The sequence below is a fragment of the Heptranchias perlo genome, chromosome 7 (assembly GCF_035084215.1).
Source record: "Heptranchias perlo isolate sHepPer1 chromosome 7, sHepPer1.hap1, whole genome shotgun sequence".
In the NCBI taxonomy this organism is placed as follows: Eukaryota; Metazoa; Chordata; class Chondrichthyes; order Hexanchiformes; family Hexanchidae; genus Heptranchias; species Heptranchias perlo.
The window spans coordinates 36,727,474-36,746,556 of NC_090331.1; the positions used below are offsets into that span (position 1 = coordinate 36,727,474).

The 19,083-nt window shown below is 38.7% G+C and overlaps 1 protein-coding gene across 3 annotated transcripts in view; it reads left to right on the top strand.

The window, feature by feature from the left end:
• Positions 1 to 16,038, top strand: part of znf148 (zinc finger protein 148) — a 55,111-nt gene extending 39,073 nt beyond the window's left edge. For all 3 annotated transcript variants that reach the window (XM_067987318.1, XM_067987317.1, XM_067987319.1), the window contains 2 exons: positions 3,600 to 3,718; positions 9,822 to 16,038. In XM_067987318.1, the coding sequence (XP_067843419.1) occupies positions 3,600 to 3,718; positions 9,822 to 11,423 (1,721 nt within the window). In that variant the 3' untranslated portion in view covers positions 11,424 to 16,038. The remainder of the gene's footprint in view (positions 1 to 3,599; positions 3,719 to 9,821) is intronic.
• The last annotated feature ends 3,045 nt before the right edge of the window (positions 16,039 to 19,083 follow it).

Here is a 19,083-nt window from a genome sequence, read left to right on the forward strand (position 1 = left end):
AAGGTACCGCATGGTAGGTTGTTACATAAGGTTAAATCTCATGGGATCCAAGGTGAGGTAGCCAATTGGATACAAAATTGGCTTGACGACAGAAGACAGAGGGTGGTTGTCGAGGGTTGTTTTTCAAACTGGATGCCTGTGTCCAGCGGTGTGCCTCAGGGATCGGTGCTGGGTCCGCTGTTATTTGTTATTTATATTAATGATTTGGATGAGAATTTAGGAGGCATGGTTAGTAAGTTTGCAGATGACACCAAGATTGGTGGCATTGTGGACAGTGAAGAAGGTTATCTAGGATTGCAACGGGATCTTGATAAATTGGGCCAGTGGGCCGATGAATGGCAGATGGAGTTTAATTTAGATAAATGTGAGGTGATGCATTTTGGTAGATCGAATCGGGCCAGGACCTACTCCGTTAATGGTAGGGCGTTGGGGAGAGTTATAGAACAAAGAGATCTAGGAGTACAGATTCATAGCTCCTTGAAAGTGGAGTCACAGGTGGATAGGGTGGTGAAGAAGGCATTCAGCATGCTTGGTTTCATTGGTCAGAACATTGAATGCAGGAGTTGGGATGTCTTGTTGAAGTTGTACAGGGCATTGGTGAGGCCACACTTGGAGTACTGTGTACAGTTCTGGTCACCCTATTATAGAAAGGATATTATTAAACTAGAAAGAGTGCAGAAAAGATTTACTAGGATGCTACCGGGACTTGATGGTTTGACTTACAGGGAGAGGTTAGACAGACTGGGACTTTATTCCCTGGAGAGTAGGAGGTTAAGGGGTGATCTTATAGAAGTCTATAAAATAGAGGGGCATAGATAAGGTCCATAGTCAAAATCTTTTCCCAAAGGTAGGGGAGTCTATAACGAGGGGGCACAGATTTAAGGTGAGAGGGGAGAGATACAAAAGGATCCAGAGGGGCAATTTTTTCACTCAAAGGGTGGTGAGTGTCTGGAACGAGCTGCCAGAGGCAGTAGTAGAGGCGGGTACAATTTTGTCTTTTAAAAAGCATTTGGACAGTTACATGGGGAAGATGGGTATCGAGGGATATGGGCCAAGTGCAGGCAATTGGGACTAGCTTAGTGGTATAAACTGGGCGACATGGACATGTTGGGCCGAAGGGCCTGTTTCCATGTTGTAACTTCTATGATTCTATGATTGCTGCCATAAGCAATAAGGCAATATTGAAGCTGAGAGAATTGAGATATCAGTTTATTTCCCTTTCTCCTTTCCCCCCTCCCCTGCTGTTAAAATATCTCAGTAATGGGTGGTCCTTTATACAACAGGTGAATCCTATATAGTGCTTTCACATCCCAAAGCTCTTCATAATGACTTATTTTTGAAGTGTAGTTACTGTTTTATAGGCAGACATGGCAGCCAATTTGCATACAGCAATGTCCCATTAGCAGCTATGAGATGAATGACTAGTTAATTTGTTTCATTGAGTCTACAGCACAGAAATAGGCCATTCAGCCCAACTGGTCTGAGCCAGGGTTTATGCTCCACACGAGTTTCCTCCCTCTGTACTTCATCTACTCCCATCAGCATACCCTTCTATTCCTTTCTCCTTCGTGTGCTTATCATGTTTTCCCTTAAAGCATCGAAGCTATTTGCCTCAATTACTCCTTGTGGTAGCGCGTTCCACATTCTTACCACTCTTTGGATAAAGAGGTTTCTCTTGAATTCCCTTTTGGATTTATTTTTGACTATCTTATATTGATGACCTCTAGTTTTAGACACCCTCATATTTTCTCTACGTCTACCCTATCAAACCCTTTCATTATCTTAAAGACCTCTATCAGGTCACCCCTCAACCTTCTCTTTTCTAGAGAAAAGAACACCAGCCTGTATAGTCTTTCATGATAAGTATATCCTCTCAGTTCTGGTATCATCTTTGTGAATCTTTTTTGCCTCTAAATCCATTTTATAATATGGAGGTCAGAACTGTGCACAGTGGTCTAACTAAGGTTCTGTACACGTTTAACATAACTGCTTTTCAATTATATCCCCCTAGAAATGAACCCCAGTGCTTGGTTTGCCTTATTTATGGCCTTATTAACCTGCGTTGCTACTTTTAGTAATTTGTGTATCTGTACCCTAAGATCCCTTTGCTCCTCTACCCCATTTAGACTATTATTATCCAAGCAATATTTGGCCTCCTTATTCTTCCTACCAGAATACACCACCTCACACTTATCTATATTGAAGTTCATTTGCCAATTACACGCCCATTCTGCAAGTTTATTAAAGGAAGCAAGCATTAAAATGTATTAACTACAATTTGTCGTCAGCAAATTTTGAAATTGTACTTCCGATTCCCGAGTCCAAATCATTGTAAATTGTGAACAACAGTGGTCCCAGCACCGATCCTTGTGGAACGCCACTTCCCAACTTTTGCTAGTCTGAGTAGCTACCCTTAACGTCTACTTTGTTTTCTGTTTTGTAACCAGCTATCCATTCTGCTACCTGTCCCCTGACTTCACGTGCTCTGATCTTAGTCATAAGCCTACAATGAGGTATCTTATCGAAGGTCTTTTGAAAATCCAAATATATTACATCTTCTACATTACCCTTGTCTACTCTTTCTGTTACTACTTCAAAGAATTCAATAAGGTTGGTCAAGCATGACTTTCCCTTCTGAAATCCATGCTGACTACTCTTATATTTTTGTTTTCTAGATGTTTTTCTATTACGCCTTTGAGTAAAGATTCCATTATCTTTCCTACCTGTTTTGGTGATATTTGAAAGATTAAATTCAGTAGCATATAACTTGTGTGGCTTTATATTTACTGATAAATTGTGCAATTTTCATTCTCCCAGTGGTTCACCTGGTTAAGGCGGTGGGTGGCAGAGCCACACAGAGCATCCCACATTTAATTCATTGCCTGTGCTGAGTTAGCTGACCTCAGTCAGGGCAGTGCTAAGGCAGTTAGCCTTAGGGCTTTTGGATTAGGGAAGGGGAATCGATCCAGGTTCCTGCTGTTCACTAACCACTTAAGTTTTTGACAAAGTAAACAGTTCATTCCCTACATACCAGAATTTTGTCTTTTCTGTCTTTTTCTTACCAATAATGTCCTTGTTTTGCAGGCACAGATTCCAACTGGCATGGTTATCTAACCGTTTCCCACACAGTTCCATTTTTTTTTACAGAAGCTTAATTTTAGTTAATGTAGCACAATGATTCCCAATAAATGTGCACATGTCCAACAGTAATTTTAACAAGTAATCAATTAATAGTCAATACGCAACAGGGTGAGCACAGGATTCCACTTGGGTGTGATACCAGCCATCAGTTACCCTGCTGATGCTTGCTATCTTGGCTCACACTTAAAAATGGTCAGTTAGGTGATGTACCAAAGGGCATTCAGCATCTATGGAACCATAATCATTACCAGAAAGGGGTGAACTGTTTTGCAGGAGTAGAGAAAAATGCTCCATTTTAAAAATTGACTTTCAAAATATGCACATTTTCAAACTTCATGCTGATTTCTCACATCTTGCATTACTGTGACCTTTGTTGGGCAAAAATAATGAATAATGAAAGCTAAATTTAATACATTAACAAATGACCGAGTGTAATATCTTGGAAATGACATTTTCAGGTGAAAAACCTTTTCAGTGTGATGAATGTGACATGAGGTTCATTCAGAAATACCATATGGAGAGGCATAAGCGAACTCACAGTGGAGAGAAACCATATCAGTGTGAATACTGCCACCAGGTAAGAATTAACTTAAAGTACTTGTCACTAAATGTGTGAAGCACAGATTAATTATAGAATTTTACAGTACAGAAGGAGGCCATCAGCCAATCATGCCTACACCGACTCTCTGAAAGAGCTATCCATTTAGTTTAATCCCCCGTTCTTTCCCTATACCCTTTTTTTCCCCCCCTAATTTCAAGTATGTATCCACTTCACTTTTAAAAGCTATTATGGATATTGCTTCCAGCTCTGTTTCTGGTAGAGTTTTCCATGTCCTATAGGAAAGATATTGAAACTTTATTGAGGGTACAATGCAGATTTCCCAACTCATGTTATCCCTCATAGTTTTGAACAGCTCTGTCAGTTTTCTTCTTAACGTCGCTCTCTTTCCTAACGAAAAGAGCTCCAATTTCTCAATGCTCTCCATTATAAAGCTTCTCATTCCTGGTATCCTCTTCCTAAATCTGTATCCTGTCCATTGCCGTGACATTTTTCCTAAGGAATGAGTGCTTAAAACTGGACACAGTATTTTAACTGTGGCCAATGATTTGCATCGCTTTAGGTTTTCACTTTTGTACTCTATACCCCTATTTATAAAATCTGGGATCCCACATTTTTTATCAGTTTGTCCTCCATTTAGACAGAACAAGCTTGCACTTGTATAACGACTTTCACAATATCATGACGTCCCAAAGTGCTTCACAGACAATTAAGTACTTTTTTTTTTGAAGTGTAGTCACTGTTATAGTGTATGGAAATGTGGCAGACGGTTTGACCCCAGCAAGGTCCCATAAAGAGCAATTAAATAAATGACCAGATAATCTTTTTTAGTTATGTTGGTTGAGGGATAAATATTTGTCAGGACCCTAGGAGAACTCCCCTGCCTCTCTTCAAAGGGACCTTTTATATCCCCTTAGCAGGTTTAACATCTCATTTGAAAGACAGTACCTCTGACAATGCAGCACTCCCTCAGTGCTGCAGCGTAGTGGCAGTCTGGATTATGTACTCAAGTCCTGGAGTGGGGCTTGAAACCATGACCTTTTGACTCATGCGAGAGTGTTATTACTAAGCCAAGGCTGACACTTTTACAGATTTGTTTATCTGAATCCTTAAGTCTCTCTGCTTTTTAAAAGTTTTTACATATTTGATAAGGTGCTGTATAGGAGGCTTGTTGATGAAATGAAAGCGCAAGGTATTAAAGGGACTATGGCTGCATGGATAAAAAGTTGGTTGAAGGAACGAAAACAGATGTTTTTCGAACTGGAAGGATGTAAACAGTGGCATCTTCAGGAGTCCAAATTAGCACCATTATTCCTCCATTAACCACTACTCTTGTTTTCTGTCCTTAGCCGACCTTTTATCCATGCTGGCATGTTCCTTTTAATACCTTGCACTTTAATTTTATCAACAAGCCTGCTATGTGGCATCTTATAAAATGCCTTTTGAAAAATCATATACCGTTCATTGATAGTTCTATCTGTGCTAAAAACTTGAAATATCCAGTAATTCGAATTAAGCAATGTGAATAACAGCAAAATGGGAAATTGCTGCTCAAAAAAATTTGAATGATCTGATCATTTGAATTAAGCTACTTCAAATGAAGGGTAGACTGTACACATCTACTGCAAATCCCTTATCGTTATATTGTGTTATTTCCTCAAAAAACTATTAAACTTGACTGACACAACTTGCTCCTTTCAAAACCATGCTGGCTGTCCTTAATTAACCTCTATCTTTCTAAGTGATGTCAATTTTCTCCATATTGCATCTAGAACCTTACCCTCTACCGATATTGAGCTGTCCAGGCTATAGTTATCCATTCTTTTTCTCTCTTCCTGAATAGAGGAGCTGCATTGGTAACTCTCCAGTTCTCTGGCACAACTTCTCCAAGGATGTTTGAGAGATTGTGGACAGATCCTCTATTTCCTCCCTGACTTTGCACAACATTCTGGGATGCATGCCATCAGGACCCAGTGCCTTTTCCACTTTGAGTTTCACTTGCATTTTCACTACTACTATCTTTTCTGTAGTTTCCTATCTAATGGTTTCACCTTTTTTACCCTTTCATTCCCACTATCACTCTCATCTGTGAATATACGAATATAGGAAAATGACTGACTGGAGAAAAACCTAGTGAACCATCCAACCCTTCCCACACAGTTGTGATGCCGAATGCACCACAATACATACACTCCCCACCCATCCAGAGCCACAAAACCTCCTAGGAAAGGCGGAAGAACAGATTAAAAAACCCAGGCCAATCTGGGAGGGGGGCGGGGGAGCTGGAAAATCCCTCTCCAACCCACTTAAGTAATTTAAAAACTTGTCAAGGAGACCACATTGGCCCTGATTTATATTAGAGGATACCTACCTATTGTACAAGGTGATCTCTGCCCCAGCCAGAATCAGGTCCAGAGACTTGAGCACATGGCCTAGGCTGACACTTCAATGCATTACTGAGACAGTGCCGCACTTTTGGGGGTGCCATCTTTCAGATGAGAAAGACAGCACCTCCGAGGAGACTTTAAACCGAGACCTCATCTACCCTCTTGGGTTGATGGAAATGATTCCATGACACTATTTTGAAGAAGAGCAGCGGAGTTCTCCTGGTGTCCTGGCCAATATTTATCCCTCAACCAACATCACTTTACAAAAAATAGATTATCTGGTCATGTCTCTCATTGCTGTTTGTGGAATCTTGCTGTGCGCAAATGGGCTGCTGCCTTTTCCTACTTTACAACAGTAACTACACTTCAAAAGTAAGTCATTGGCTGTAAAGTGCTATGAGACATCTTGAGGACATGAAAGGTACTATATACATGCAAGTCCTTTTCTTTTTTGCTTTGTAGGGTGTATGTTTAGCGTTTGACCTGCCCATGTGCATAACATTACACTTTTCTAAGTTAAACATCATTTGCCAAACACTGGTCCAATCCCCCAGCACACCTAGATCTGCTTCTAGTAGTTGAGCATCCTCAGTAGTTGAGTGATATGCTGATAGGCTTAGATGAAGTAGAGAGGGAAGAGGCTCGTGTGGAGCATAAACACCGGCATGGACCTGTTGGGCCGAATGGCCTGCTTCTGTGCCGTACGTTCTGTGTAATCCTCTACAGTCCTAACTCTCACACATAGCTTGGTATGATCCGCAACCTTCAGCAAATGGATATTGATTCTAGATATGATTCAACTGAAATTTCAAAATTAACACCATGCATGTTCTTCAAGAGACTATATGCTCAACTATCCAGCAACAGCTAATAGCTTAGAAACATAATTAATTTATTCTTGAATATTAGCCTAATGCTGTTGCATAATACTTAAGTTAACCCTCTGTCCCCATTCGGGCCAGAAAATTTCTTGTCTGTACGATTATAGCAGTATCCAGGGTAGGAACAATGAATAATACTGTAGTGGTCCTCCTTTCTTAATTTGTAAAGTTATATTTTGCTTTATTTACAGCTATGAATAGCAGAAAAACTGTCAAATCACAGCTGGAAGTTTATACAATGTTGATTTCTGTAGTCATGATTATAAACTTTTGCATTGGAAAATTAACTGAATTTTGTGCTGTCTAATATCAACTTACAAAATATTACATCATTTATTCAGATTTCCCGAATCTTCATTTTATGCTATAATCCTTTTAGCTGACTAAATTAAGCAGTGGCTCCAGATTGTACAATGCTACAAATGCCTGCAGCATGATTGTTTTTCATAGAACATAAGAGCAGGAGTAGGCCCCTCGAGGCTGCTCCGCCATTCAATAAGATCATGGCTGATCTGATCCTAACCTCAAATCTAAAGAACACAAGAAGTAGGAACAGGACCCAGCCACTCAACCCCTGGGCCCGCTCCGCCACCCACAGGGCCTTGACTGATCCAAACTCAGCTTCATGTCCAAATTCCTGCTCGCTCCCCGTAACCCCTAATTCCCTTTACTTCTAGGAAACTGTCTATTTCTGTTTTAAATTTATTTAATGATGTAGCTTCCACAGCTTCCTGGGGCAGCAAATTCCACAGACCTACTACCCTCTGAGTGAAGAAGTTTCTCCTCATCTCAGTTTTGAAAGAGCAGCCCCTTATTCTAAGATTATGCCCCCTAGTTCTAGTTTCACCCATCCTTGGGAACATCCTTACCGCATCCACCCGATCAAGCCCCTTCACAATCTTATATGTTTCAATAAGATCGCCTCTCATTCTTCTGAACTCCAATGAGTAGAGTCCCAATCTACTCAACCTCTCCTCATATGTCCACCCCCTCATCCCCGGGATTAACCGAGTGAACCTTCTTTGTACTGCCTTGAGAGCAAGTATGTCTTTTCTTAAGTATGGACACCAAAACTGTATGCAGTATTCCAGGTGCGGTCTCACCAATACCTTCTATAACTGCAGCAATACCTCCCTGTTTTTATATTCTATCCCCCTAGCAATAAAAACCAACATTCCGTTGGCCTTCTTGATCACCTGCATACTAACTTTTTGATTTTCTTGCACTAGGAACCCCAGATCCCTTTGTATTGCAGTACTTTCCAGTTTCTCGCCATTGAGATAATAACTTGCTCTCTGATTTTTCCTGCCAAAGTGCATAACCTCACATTTTCCAATATTGTATTGCATCTGCCAAATCTCCGCCCACTGACCCAGCCTGTCTATATCCCCTTGTAGGTTTTTTATGTCCTCCTCACTCTCTACTTTCCCTCCCATCTTTGTATCATCTGCAAACTTTGATCTGTTACACTCGGTCCCCTCCTCCAAATCGTTAATATAGATTGTAAAGAGTTGGGGACCCAGCACCGACCCCTGGGGAACACCACTGGCTACTGTTTGCCAGTCCGAGAATGTACCATTTATCCCAACTCTCTGCTTCCTGTTAGATAACCAATCCTCCACCCATGCCAGAATATTACCCCCAATCCAGTGATTCTTTATCTTGAGCAATAATCTTTTATGTGGCACTTTGTCGAATGCCTTCTAGCAGTCTAAATACACTACGTCCACTGGTTCCCCTTTATCCACCCTGTACATTATGTCCTCAAAGAACTCAAGCAAATTTGTCAGACATGACTTCCCCCTTCGTAAAGCCATGCTGACTTTGTCCTATTAAATTATGTTTATCTAAATGTTCTGTTATTGTCTCCTTAATAATCGACTCCAAAATTTTACCCACCACATATGTTAGGCTAACTGGTCTATAATTTCCAGCCCTCTGCCTACTACCCTTTTTAAATAAGGGTGTTACATTAGCAGTTTTCCAATCTGCCAGGACCTTTGCTGAGTCCAGAGAATTTTGGAAAATTATTACCAAAGCATCCACAATCCCTACTGCCACTTCCCTCAAGATCCTGGGATGTGAGCCATCAGGTCCAGGGGATTTATCCACCTTGAGCCCCATTATTTTACTGAGTACCAATTCCTTAGTGATTTTAATCGTATTTAGCTCCTCCCCGCCTAGAGCCCCCTGTTTGTCCAGTGTTGGGATATTCTTAGTGTCCTCTACCGTAAAGACTGAACAGAATATTTGTTCAGAAGTGTGGGTGTCATTATTTGCCAGCTACTGTTGTTTATTGTCTTCTGTAATTCAGTAAAAGCAATTTATTGAAGAGTAAGGCTAGCTCAATTGGTTTGTTTACATTTCTTTTGTGTGTTTCATCTTATTTTCTTGATTGTCACTGGGAGATTCCTTCATTCTAAATCTTATTGCAACACTTGAAATGTTCTTTATGTGACATATTTTAAAACTGGTACTTTTAGTTCTATCTTGACGTAACCAAGCTACCCAATTTATATCGGATGTAGATGTTTCTTGCCTGTCACTTATGTCTACTTTTTCTTCAGTTTTTTTCCCCCCTTGTAATGGAACTGATTTTCCAGTCAACAATGGATAATAACCAACCTATGTCACTGTATCTGAACTGTTGTACATCAAAAATGTCACATGACCATCATGTAATTTTTATTAGTTTTGTTTTTATAGCTGATGTTAGTGCCTGATACTGAAAAGTGAAACCATGTAGAAGAATGAATGCACATTTATTTTTTGTGTTTGGGTTTGTTAGAATCAAATTTAGTGTTTATTTTACTTTTATTCATGGTATTGACTCTAATGTTGTGATTGTTTCAGTATTTCTCTAGAACTGATCGTGTATTAAAACATAAACGCATGTGCCATGAAAACAGAGATAAAAAACTGAAGTGTGCATTGAAGATGGGCGAAATGGGAGGGAATGAGGAAGATCCAAACATTTCCTTGCAAAATAATGATAATCCATTACCACGGAAAAAGAAGCAAAAAACAGGAGAGAAATCCAGGTCTTCTGTTCCACTCACTGAAAAAGAATGCACTGTGGAAAAACTAGACCACAAAAAAGATGAGCACGAAAGTGATTACTCATCACTATATAGTATTGCCTCAAAAGTGAAAGATGAATACATGGTGACTGAATACTCTGTTGAAATACCACATTCATCCAACAGTGGTGACCCGCTAGAGAGTACATCTGGAGATATCCATCCACCAAAATTGGTTATCAAGAAAGTTAGTAGTAAAAGGAGTCATAAGCTACAGTTGGAACCGAGCCAGGCAATGTCTGCATTATCCACCTTTGAAGAAAACAAAGTTACTAAATATACTTACGAACTTATTGATAAACCTGGTCTGCTGGATTCTGAAGGAAACCATGATATTGATCAGGTTGATTCCTTACAGGAAGTTCCCAGTAAGCCTGTGCATAGCAGTAACAATTATGATGATGCAATGCAGTTTCTGAAGAAGAAGCGTTACTTACAAGCAGCAAGTAATAATAGTAGAGAGTATGCTCTGAATGTAGGCCAGATAGCATCCCAGCCATCTGTGACCCAAGCAGCTGTGGCTAGTGTCATTGATGAAAGTACAGCAGCATCTATGTTGGACTCACAATCACTGAGTGTTGAAATAAAGAACAGTCACGACAAAAGTGGGATTCCTGATGAGGTGCTGCAGACTCTGCTGGACCATTATTCTCATAAGGCAAATGGACAGCATGAAATGTCTTTTAGTGTGGCTGATTCAGAAGTGGCCTCAAGCATGTCGATAAACACTTCAGATGTAGCTGAGGTTGCCCAGACTGAGAGAGTGGGTGCAAGTTCCCAATCAACATCTTCAGACAAAGCCAATATGCTTCAGGAATATTCAAAATTTCTCCAACAAGCTTTGGAAAGAACAAGCCAGAATGATGCATATTTACCCAGTCAGGGCCTTACTTTTGGAACTGATAGCCCGAACCTTTCAAGTCAACCATTGTATTCTTCCATGGCCTCAATGACTATGCAGCGTGGCTTTAGGTCCGGCATGAATTCACCATTGCGACCAACTTCTGAGAAGTCCCACTATGGTTTAATGGTTGGTGAGGCCCAGCACTCCTTTTCTTTTTCAAGCGATGAGACAAATCATAGTTCTGTCTCAGCACAAGAATTCTTGGATCAGATGACATCTCAGAAGAAGGTGGAGGCTCAGCCTGTGCATCAGGCCTACCAAATAGGCACATTTGAACAGACATTCAGATCTCAGTACCAGAATGCAAGGTCTGGTGTGCCTCCCCCATACAGTGCTGCCAATGGACAAGTAAACCTGAGGGTGCGTGGGGCTAGTGCAGAGTTTTCAGAGTTTCCTTTAGTCAGTGTGCCAGAGGGAAGAGCTCAGATGACTGCTTCGCCAGATGCCACAGCTAGTCAGGCCTTTGGATAGTAGGAAGCTGTAATATTTGTGATGTAACAGGGGCTAGCACTTCAAAATGACAATTATTGTATTAAGCGCTGCTCTGTATAGGATGGAGTGCTGTATAATCAGTAGTTAATGCAGTTTTGGTTCAATTTAACACATTTATATAGAAGCCTCATAATCTAGGCCTCTCGAATACCAAAACACAATTGTGCTGCAGTGCAACATTGTTAAAAAAACATATTTTCTTTGTATACTTCAGCCATGCACAGCATGTCCCAGGTCATTGTGTTGTGGCAGGGTTTAACTGTTGTTTAACACTGATGCTGCTGCTATGCCTCACCTTGTAACATGCCCCAAATATTTTGGCACTTTTAAAGGAAAAAAAAATCAGTCACTGCTATTCGTAGGGTGTAACCAAACTACTAAATTAGTTTCTTTGGATTTTCTTTAAATTTATGCACTTTTCTACTAAGATTGTAAACAAAAACTAACAGTTATTTTTGCCTGTTTATATGTAGAAGAATACTTTAAGGAGTAATTAGAACATTTTTATCTAACTTGCATTTTCTTCACTTGTGAGGAAGCCTACAGAATTAATGAGTGGGAGAAAAATGGTATTCCACAGTTATCCATTGAGCATTCTATTTATACCATGAGTTTAAAATAATTACGTTTTATTTATTTTAGAAATTAATACTTGGGAATTTATTTCAGTGAGAACTATTCTAAGCACAAAGAGTGCTTTAATACTTCCCTAGTCGTGTGATGCAGTTTTCACCTCTCTATGATGTTGGGCTGCCTTATTAAAATATAGTTTATATCCCTATTTTTGTATGTTTAGTATATAAAACCTTTTTATCTTCCCTTACAGAAAATATACCTGTTAATTTATATTGCAGTACCTACCCCATTATCTGTACAATACCTTGTCTACTTAACAATTCTTCAAAAATATAAAATGCAACTTATACATTATCCCACAAAATATGTTACAGCTTTATTACATTTTCTGTAAATGTGATTTTATACATTGTGGAATGTTAAGGTTTAAAGATCGAACAGTTTTACCCATTCAAGTGCATATGTCAGATATTTTATGATGTAGTTTAACAATTTCTACAATTGAATCAGACAATGAAGAATCTCCCTTGCATATAATTAGTAAATTGTCATCTAATTTGGAGAAATACAATTGTCAACACATTGGTTTTGAGTTGGTAATCATACTCCTTGACTTGTACCTAAATTATTATAAAAGCTTGGCTTAGCAACTGTTCAGAATTCCAGTGATCGCCATAAGCTGTGACTTAATGGGATGATGGAACACTCTTCTAAAAGAATGTCACAGGAGATGTCCCTGTAAAACAAAGGAATTTAGTCATGGCTTTTGGGGTAAAAATTGTTCAAATTGAGAGAGACAGCACTAGTTAAAACTCTTGAGATTTGTATGGCTTTGGATATGTTACTGATCAGTGCAACCCTTGAGTTCCATGACGTGCTTTAAGAATGTTTCAACCAAAGATGTAAACTTTATATTTTTTATATTTATATCGTCTTTGTAGCATTTGAAACATTCAAATATTCACTGGGGTTGGGGGGGTGGGGAGGAGTGGAAGGGGTAAAATATTCAATTGGAAATTATATCCAGAGGAACTCTTAAATATCCTTTTTACCTTTCTGCAATTTACCAGTGTTGGCCTACATAACTACAGTCACTGCACTTCAAAGTAACTCATTGGATGTGAAGTGCTTTAAGATGTTCTGAGAGGTATGATGTGGCGCTATATAAATGCAAGTTCTTTATGCTCGTGTGGAGTTTAATTGAGATTAAACCATTGTGTATTATGCCCCAGTAATTATAGATCAGTTATGTGTAATGGTACATTTCAGAAAAGCTCATCTAAGATTCGGTTGTCCACCTACATCTTCATGCTTTCCAAACAGTAGTTTTGGAATCTTTCTGTGGGGGGCTGCCATGCAAATATTGACATCCTGAGGATACTCTTTCCCAACTTCCAACAGACAATGTCAGCTACCCAAATAAACACCATGGTATTAGCAGAAAACACTTGTTAGTTTACAGCAACAGAAATAATATGCTAGTGAATCAACAAGCACAGAGAGAAATATAAAATACAAAATTCTCAAGACGTTCTCCTCATTGTGTTTGTTATATCTGGCTCCAGGCAGACGGGCATTGTAGGTGCCCAGATTCTCTCTCAGACCTAATAGTTTGCGGATCCCAGCTTGAAAACCTAGGTTATAATAGAGCTAGTTATGTATGATTTTTTTTTACTGAATGTAAAACACTGGACCAAATATGAAGGATGTCTGTCAGTTTTAATTTTTGTGGTGATGAATGATAATTGGAGTGCATTAAGCAGTCACCATTACCTTGTTCACTTTGGAAACAAATTAGGTGATTAAGTGCTTTTTTTCTGTTAACTTTTTTCTCAACCTTGAAAGTTATATGAATAAGTGGGTACTCAATACTAATATTTTTTTTAAATGTGTATGAGGCAACTGCAGTTTTATCACACTGCTACTATTAAAGCCACAGTGACCCAGCACAGTTTTGAAGTGCTGACTGTGAACACCTTATTGCCCACAAACTTCTACTTGCACTTAAGTGAACACTGAGATGCTTTAAATCAGTCCAGTAAGTTCTTTTTAAATTCATGTCAACAATAATAACTATAACTGAGAAAACCATAAGTCTCAGTGGTTTCACATTTGTGATTTATGCCCCTCTAAAAGAAGGGTCTGAAGTCACCATGTCTGATAGGCTCTCCTGCTTTTATTCTAGTTTATAGCACACTTAATGAAACTGCATTGCTATTTTTACTTTATACATTTCGGTTTCTGGGGCGATTTAAACAAAAACTTTGGCGTTAGTAAGATGTACAATGTACTTCAAAAATAATTAAAACCTGCACTTTTAAAATGCTTTCATTAGAAGGTGAGATGTACATTAAAACTATTTTCAAACTGTAATCCAAAACCTATTTCAGCTTTATAGTATTCAGAAGTTTGTTTTGTGTAATTACATTCATTTAAGTATCTTCTATTAGAGCAGTTAATGTGTTTGATTATAGCCAACATGTAAATGATGATTCTTTACAGCTGGTGGTGATCTAGTGATCTGTACTTGTAATGGCATGGTTCTTTAATATATAGTTGTATCTGTCTTCAGTGATTACAAATATGGTTTCACTCAGTCTTCACTTTTATGGCTCTTTTTATTGAAACAAATGCATTCCAAGAATGAAAAGTTGTATGTAATGCTGCAGGATTTTTGCATGTATTTCTTTTAATGTGCAAATTGTTAGTTTCATTTCATCACGTAATAACTTCTTTATGTTTTTGGCTCTTATTCAGAGAGGATGGGGATGAAGAGAAATTCCCCCAAAAAATATTACCGTAAAGTAAGATAAAAAATTGATTAAATTGAAACATAACACGCACAGGGAAGCATTCTTCTCCCCATATAGTTAGACATTTTCTGTTTTGGGGGGAGGGGGGCAGCTTAAATTATGGAAAAGGGTAATTTTGAAGTTCTTTATTTTAGTATTATGTTGTAATGGGAACTCTGAACGTACAATCCAGATTCATACTTCTATGTATATAATCTAATGTTTAGACAAAATAATCAGACTACAGTAACCTGCTAACTTCCAAACAATGATGGTAGAGAGGGATTGACACTGCATATCTATACAGAGCAGCAAAATGGGTAACATGTTAACATAGGTAAAACCGCATCAAATTTATAATAGCAGTTGCATAGATTTTATGTTATACGCTAGCCATTTATACACAGATGGACTTGCCAAGTGATACTTTATTCTGATCTCTTTTAGTACACTGGTCAATTTTATACGTAAGCTTGCTTTTCTATTAATGTAGAAGCGTTTAACTAGAGAGATCAATTTTGTAGTATATTGTAAAAGTTAAATTTGTTACAAAATCTGTTGGGCACAGCCTATGTACAAAAATATTTACCCCTTTTTGTTGAATTGTTCACTACTCCACAATCAAGTTGAGCAGGAGAATTATGCGTTTGTAAGAGTCAGCAAATCTGCAAGGCTTTTGTTCACCCCACGTAAAACTTGTTCACTTAACTTGAGTATCTTTACATTCAGGGTTTAAATGCTGATGTGCAAATATTTGGGGGAATAGATTTATCAGTAGTACATACTGATGCAGCAAGTTTGATAATTTGAAAAGTGTGATCAAATACTGTAGATATGTAATAAAGCAGAAATCTACAATATGCTTTAAACAGTTATCAAATGATATACAGTACTTTATAAACTGTATTAGAGAAATTGGAAGTATCACATTTTCGTCTTTTAAAGAGTCTTTTTAATGCATAGTTATAAATAAATGTTCAGAAATCAGTTATTTTTGTTGGTCTTCATTTAATTTATAAACCATGATGCTGAATGACAACATTTGAAGATGGGGAATGCTGCCATATCTTGAAGGATTCTGCTTGGAAGAAAACTTGTGTGTATAACATTTGTGTATGAAACCTGCTGTTATTTTCATCTGTCTTCACATGTGTGACATTTTTATCACAGTGAAGATCTTTCTTCTGAATGACATTTGTTTTAGTTTCAAAATAAAACAAGATTAAAAGTGTTACTATGTCTTCATTTAAAAAATCATAGCATGAGAGTATCAATGCATTATGAAATTAAATGATCCAAGATCTGATTAGTGTAATTGTTTTAGTGGTATCCCTCTGGCAATGCTAATTTATGTCATTCATAATGGCTGCAGTCTGCTTCATCCTCCAGACATTCACTTGCAAATTCAAAAGCATTTTTCTGAAAATGTAACAATGAATATTACATAGGCCGTGAGCAAGGAAGTTGATTATTTCTTGAGTGGCAAAGTTGTAACTGAATTATAGAGGTTTTCTTCAGCATTGAGGAAACTACTATACAATTTGGCATTGAATATAGGCTCAAGTGGTGCAGTGGATTGGCACACTGTTCTCTCATTTCTGGCACTTGAATTCCAGTTGAAATCAAATGGGATGAAAGTCTCTTCCTTTGCCAGAACTAAGGGTTTATATGACATGTATTTCGGGTTGTCTTAATCAAGTTCTAAATAGGTGCAGATTCGTAGCACAAGAGCTGATAGCATTGCTAGTGGCAAATGGAAGCATTCGGTCTGGCGCAGAAGGGAATTTGCATATGGACTGCCTTGTTTATCTTGAGTGTATGCAGCTTTTGACATGTTGTCACGGTAGGACTCAGCAGATCAAGATGAGCTTGTTTGTAAGGCCAGTTTGACTAGAATGCTTCGTGATAGCTTGTTTCTTAGAATAGTGTCGTGTTTAAGGAGTATTGGGTGACTAAGTTTAACTGTAACAGTTGTTTTAAAAAGTCGTGATATTGTGTTTGGTCGGTTTCCTCCAGTCCAAGATTCAAAGTTTTTTTCGTACCAAACAACTTTGAGGCTGTATCGTTTTCTTTCCCTTGGACCATACTAAAAGTCGCAGACCTGCTTCTGGTGAAGTCAATGCTGCTTTGAATCAGCTGCTAACGGGAGAAACGAACAGCATCGGGAAATGCGATCTACAAATCGCAGGTAAAATCCACAAAATCAGAATTTAATTCATTCAGTCCTTTAAAACTAGTGACCTAGACCACGACACCACCAGATTACTATACAAAAAAGCCCAGAAAACAATCCCAGTAATGAGTGTTCATAACAGCAGGTCAGTAAGGGTGTACAATCTGTTTTTGTTACTATATGCTGTATAGTACTGGTGTAAAACTATTTACATTTAAGGAGTCTTACAACACCAGGTTATAGTCCAACAGCTTTATTTAAAATCACAAGCTTTCGGAGGGTTCCTCCTTCCTCGCCTGACGAAGGAGGAAAGCTCCGAAAGCTTGTGATTTTAAATAAAGCTGTTGGACTATAACCTGGTGTTGTAAGATTCCTTACATTTGTCCACCCCAGTCCATCACCGGCATCTCCATATCATATTTAAATTTAGAATTGTTAAAACTATTCTCGGGATAACCGGCCTTGAGAAGTTTAGAGGTGACATCGTTTTCAGTGATTTTAAAAAAGCACTGCGAGTTTTGCAATTAGCAGTCGAGCAGCCAACTTACGACGAGTTTCTTGGCAATACGTGGCAGGCAAAGCGTGATCCACGTGTGGTGAACCCCACCTGAGGATGAAGTACAACGCAGCGCTTCCCAAAACCTGTCCTGGAGTAATCCGAGTCAAGGCTGCTGTGAAAACAAAAAAAAACTTTCTTTTCTCTTCAAACTCGGGTCGCCAGCTGGGGGTTTAAAAAAATATTTAGACATATTAAACGACACTGAATTCATAATTAACAAGGAGGCAGCCTGCGGAATGTACGGAATTGCTGTATAATTTCGCGATCGAAGGTGACATACAGAACCGGTTTATTTAACCTTTGCTTCAAGAGATACAACACTTAGAATGAATATTTTGCCAAATGAAAACTCAGATGATCTCCGCTGGGACAGCGGGAAGGTAAAGTTCTGAAAGTGGATTAAAGTTTGGGGTGAGTGGAGTTGACTGTTGGAGTGAAAGGCAGAGTGAAAGTCATTTTTGCACAGATTTGTGCAGGGTTTTCACTGATAATCAATATTCCTATTTTCTTGTGGGAATGGTTAGAAGTTTGTGTTTGGTAAGGGAGTGAAAAAAGGTGTTACCCGGATCCGGATGCAGAAATCCTACTGGTTTTGATTTGCTGGCACTCAGCTGTTCCTCATGCCAACAAAGTCGTGTTCCAGAATTCCATTGAATTAACAAATACAGTAAATCTTGAAATGATTCTAGCGGTTGAACATTAAAGGGGCACAGTCTACCCGGAAAAAAAGGTACCAAGATTTTTATTTGTTGGAGGGAGGAAAGTTGCATAGAGCTTTTGTGACAGTGATATGGGCAAGTGACAGGATGGTTTGTTGCACTCCGGTGTACACCGTGTAATTGTGTATTTGTAAACATATTTGCCAAACCACCTTCGTGAAGACAATACCCCTTTAAATTGCGATGCTTAATACATTTTCTGATTGCTGACATGCTCAACACTATGCTCTCAAAAGGAGCTCTGGACGGGCTGGTGGAAGGGGGAGGAAAAATCAAACAATTCATTGTATCGACTAGGATACCTGAGTCTGATTTCAAGATAGTAAACTTAAGATTTTAGATAATTTAAATACATTTAACATGATTTATAAATACCACCTGAGTTCTGAGGTGAAATGAGATCACAGATCAGCTGCAAAATATTTTTCAAGAAGTATATACTCTGAACTTCATGAGGAAAGACTGTACAGTATTTAATTTGGGACATATTTTTCTTCCTGCAGCAACTTTCATGGATGGTGACATCCACTACATTCCATTTCATGGTGTTTATGGCGGTAGTAATTCAGCCTTGGGCTCTGCTGATCATAAGCTGATCCTACTTCGGTCTAGCAGTTTAATATCATCTGATCTGGTAAATTCAATTATTATCATAACCATCAATGTTTGTTTCATGTATTGTATTATATTCTCTACCGCTCCCTACCCCCCGGCTGTCATTTTGCATATGGCTGGTTGAGCTGACTCACCGTGCATTCCCTCCCACCTGCAATCTGACTAGGATTTGCAATATCATTCCTACTTCACCCTCCGAGGTCAT